General features: G+C 35.5%; 1 protein-coding gene across 1 annotated transcript; it reads right to left on the bottom strand.

Moving 5' to 3' along the window:
* Positions 1-800: 800 nt before the first annotated feature.
* On the bottom strand, positions 801-1,745 carry LOC111982572 (olfactory receptor 2AT4-like). The gene has a single exon (XM_024014157.1). The coding sequence runs from the start codon at positions 1,743-1,745 to the stop codon at positions 801-803; it is 945 nt and encodes a 314-aa protein (XP_023869925.1).
* Between the last annotated feature and the right edge of the window lie 2,417 nt (positions 1,746-4,162).

The raw sequence follows: 4,162 nt of genomic DNA, 5'->3' as shown, positions 1-4,162 counted from the left end.
TAAGCACATGTTTACTCCTGAACTTATTTTAGCCTTGACATAACAAAGGGTTTGAATACTTATTGACTCAAGACATTTCAGCATTTATTGTACATATTTCGAAAAACATAAGTCCACTTTGACATTATGGGGTAGGCCAGTGACCCCCCCAGAAATACAAATATTGAATCATTTTTTAAATTGATGGTTGTAACACGACAAAGTGTGGGAAAAGTAAAGGGTTGTGGATACTTTGTAAAGGTGCTGAATGTAAGTTTTAGATTTCAAGGTCGGATTTGGTAATCAGTTGATATTGTTGTAGGAACTTCTGAACTTAATAAAAMAAACTGATTCAAAACAAATGTAATCATTGGCTATAACTGGCAATAATCTTGAGTAATGTGGTTGTACTAAAGAGAATATCAGAAACAACTAGATTTGAAATAACTAAATACATAATACTCTTTGTCCAACAATAAACACTAATAACAATAACAATAACAATAAACATCAAACAAGGCGTTATCTACTGCTACACAGAGGCAGGGCCTTATATAGGCAGCCTTCCGCACCTCTCTGATTCAGAGGGGTTAAKTGKCACATTTCATGACACATGACACATTTCAGTTGAAGGCATTCAGTTGTACAACTGACTAGTATCCCCCTTTTCCTTTCCCTTTATATGGCCATTTTGGATGTCAWTTCAGGATATGGTACTCAGTTGGTATTCTTGTAGGGACAAGTATTTCTAAACACATAAACAACAGAACTCAAACTCTGATTAAAAAATAATTTTAAGCATTTARAGCAAAGACATCCTTTTATGGAGCAGTTGACTTCTTGAATCTTTTCATCAAGGTCTGTTTTATATCTTTTGTCTTAAAACAGTATATCAGCGGATTGATCATAGGAGGGAGCAGGCTATACAACATGATAATAACAATACGTAAATCATTGCTGAATATAATGCCAATATTACTGGACAGATAAATAAAACACCTGGGGAGATAATACAGYGCAATGATGATCAGCTGACCACTGCAGGTAGAAAGGGTTTTGAGGCGGCCTTTGGTGCTAACAATCTTAAGAACTGCAACAATAATAGAGCAATATGAGAATATAATAAAGACAAGAGGTCCCAGTAATACCACCATTGCTGTAACAAAAGCAGGAAAACTATAAGGGGCCCTATCAGTGCATGCAAGCTTTGTTATAGAAATATGATCACAGAAGCACTGCAAGATTGTGTTTGAGTCACAGTAAGGAAGAGGATAGGCCCTAATTACCAACATCAATGGGCAGGCTTTTGCAACAATCCATGCAGTGGCATTGAGTATATGAATAGTGGAGTTTTTGATAATCATTGGGTATCTGAGTGGGAAACAGATTGCTACATATCTGTCTAAAGCCATTATCAATAGGAGAAAGCTYGTTACGGATCCAAAATAGTGAACTAAGTACATTTGCAAAAAACAACCAAAGAAAGAAATTGCCCCTGCCTGAAACCAATACCTGGCAATAATCTTTGGTAAAGTGGCGGTGCTGAATAGCACATCAGACACAACCAGATTCAAAATGATAATATACATCGGTTTATGGAGAATGTTATGAGTTGCAAACAAGATAAGAACAGCAATATTTCCTATTAAAGTGCAAKAATAAACAATCAATAATACAGCTGAGGCAAGACCGTAGAACTCTGACTGAAGTCCAGGGAAACCAACGATGACAAACTCTGTCACAAAGCTGTGATTCCCCAATGACATGATGATGGTCTAGTAGAGACAGCAACCTGTGAAAGTAATGGATTAAAATAATTATTGAATACTTTGTTTAAATCCAAATTAATATGTTATCTGTTTCATCGTGAAACATATAAATTAATCTGATTACTTAAAATGTTATGTTGTATGAAGTTGTAACACATTTTATTTTACCCAGTTTTGTCATCTCAATTTGATTTTACTTAACTTAAGTTACTCTGCTGCCTTGCGTTTTTAAAACATAGTATATCAACTCAGGAAATCAAGTTGGGTTAACAACACTAGGTAAAAACTAAGTAAAACAATTGGTTGTATTATAACAAGTTCATACAACTTCATACAGTTTCATACATTTCTCTTGTTGAGACTAAACGTTTTTACATGGGAAAGTAGTAGGACACCAATGCAATATGTATCACATTGGTTCATGTACATATCTCTTCTAACGTACCGGTATGTTTTAACATCACATTTTCTTATTGATATTACACATGATACCAAATTATTGATCACATTATATGTCCCACTGTCACGCCCTGACCTTAGAGATCCTTTTTATGTCTCTATTTTGGTTGGTCAGGGCGTGAGTTGGGGTGGGCATTCTATGTTTTGTYTTCTATGTTTTCTATTTCTATGTGTTTGGCCGGGTGTGGTTCTCCATCAGAGGCAGCTGTCTATCGTTGTCTCTGATTGAGAACCATACTTAGGTAGCCGTTTCCCACCTGTGTTTTGTGGGTAGTTGTTTTCTGTTTTGTGTTGTTGCACCTTACAGGACTGTTTCGATTTTCCTTTATTCACTTTGTTATTTTGTAGTTAGTCTTCAGTTTTTTCAATAAAGCATGAACACTTACCACGTTGCGTTTTGGTCCGATCCTTCCTGTTCATCAGACGAAGAGGATCGTTACACCCACTACATATTCATTTCAAGATATAAAGAAATTTAATGAATAATTAAAGAAATTATGAATGACTGTTAATCAGCAATCGCACATAGAACAATCTATTTTCGCCCCATAGTGTGGCATGTCAATACAAAAGCTGCACCTCAAAGTAAGCCTTTCAACGGAGTCTTGTATCATGGACTAAAGTTATCCAATGTTGTCATCTAAAGATTAGAGAACATATTCCATCACATTCAGATTCAAAATATATTCAGAAAACACATCAAGAAGCTGCATAAAGTGAGCTATTAAGACATGCCATGTAACTCCAGATCTGCATAGAAGTAAATCAGGGCTTACCAAATCTGAAGTCTGACACGGACACTTGCAGTATCCAATTTATAATAACTGTTGATACCCATGTGACATAATTATACACCTAAACTTACTCCCTAAGTAAATGATCCTCACAGGGTTTATGAGTGTTTTCTCTTGTTCTTTGTCGTTTATTTATTTAAATCATGATGTAATGATGCAAAATATCTACACAAAACACAAAGTATTCAAAGACACATGTTTTTATTTCATTAAACTTATCAACAAAAAAAGATAGGTAGTTGGCCCTCTTAATATGTTGGGAGACCATCAAGATGGCGATGACCTCTTTGCCTTTAATTGAACTTTGTCTGCTGAATGTCTCCTAGCTTGTTGTCTAAAATAGTGGTTTTACCATAACTTTAGACTACATTTGACATATTACACTTTCCTTTGAGGTTTTTGTCTTTTTACACTACAMAAAATAGACATGAGGTAGAATCTGAGCCCAGTTCTGTTTCTCACCCTGCTTCATGACGTGTGCTTTCATTTAGTCCCCCCAAGGAATTATAAGCAGGGGGCTAATAACTACAGGGAGTGTTAAATAAAATCAAATAAATGTTTATTGGTCGCGTACACATCGGTATAAACACTGTAACTAAAATGCTATGTACAGCAGTAGAAATATTAAAATGAGCTATGTTGAGAATAATTGATTTAAATTCACAGTACAAAACCCCATGACAAAATGGATAGAATTGTAGGAAATTAGCTTCCAGACCAGTGTCCGGTTAATAAATATATATTTATGTGAACGGTGTGTATAGACAGTATGAACAGCATGTGAATAGAAAATGTGTGTACAGCAGTAGTTATATAGGATTAGCCATGACCTCAATACAGTATATTTTTATTTAACTTGGCAAGTCWGTTAAGAAAAAAWTCTTATTTACAATGACGGCCTAGGAACAGTGCATTGTTCAGGAACAGAATGACAGATATTTACCTTGTCAGCTCGGGGATTCGATATAGCAACCTTTTGGTTATTGGCCCAATGATCTAACCACTAGGCTACCTGCCGCCCCAAAGTACAGTGCCTTCTGAAATTATTCAGACCCCTTMACTTTTTCCACATTTTGTTACAAAGGCACTGTTCATATAAAGTGGGTAGAATGTAATGTAAACATTATCAAAGAGACCAGTGTTCAATGACTATGTACATAG

The sequence above is a fragment of the Salvelinus sp. IW2-2015 genome, linkage group LG22 (assembly GCF_002910315.2).
Source record: "Salvelinus sp. IW2-2015 linkage group LG22, ASM291031v2, whole genome shotgun sequence".
Taxonomy (NCBI): Eukaryota; Metazoa; Chordata; class Actinopteri; order Salmoniformes; family Salmonidae; genus Salvelinus; species Salvelinus sp. IW2-2015.
This window is presented reverse-complemented; position numbering and strand designations above follow the sequence as displayed.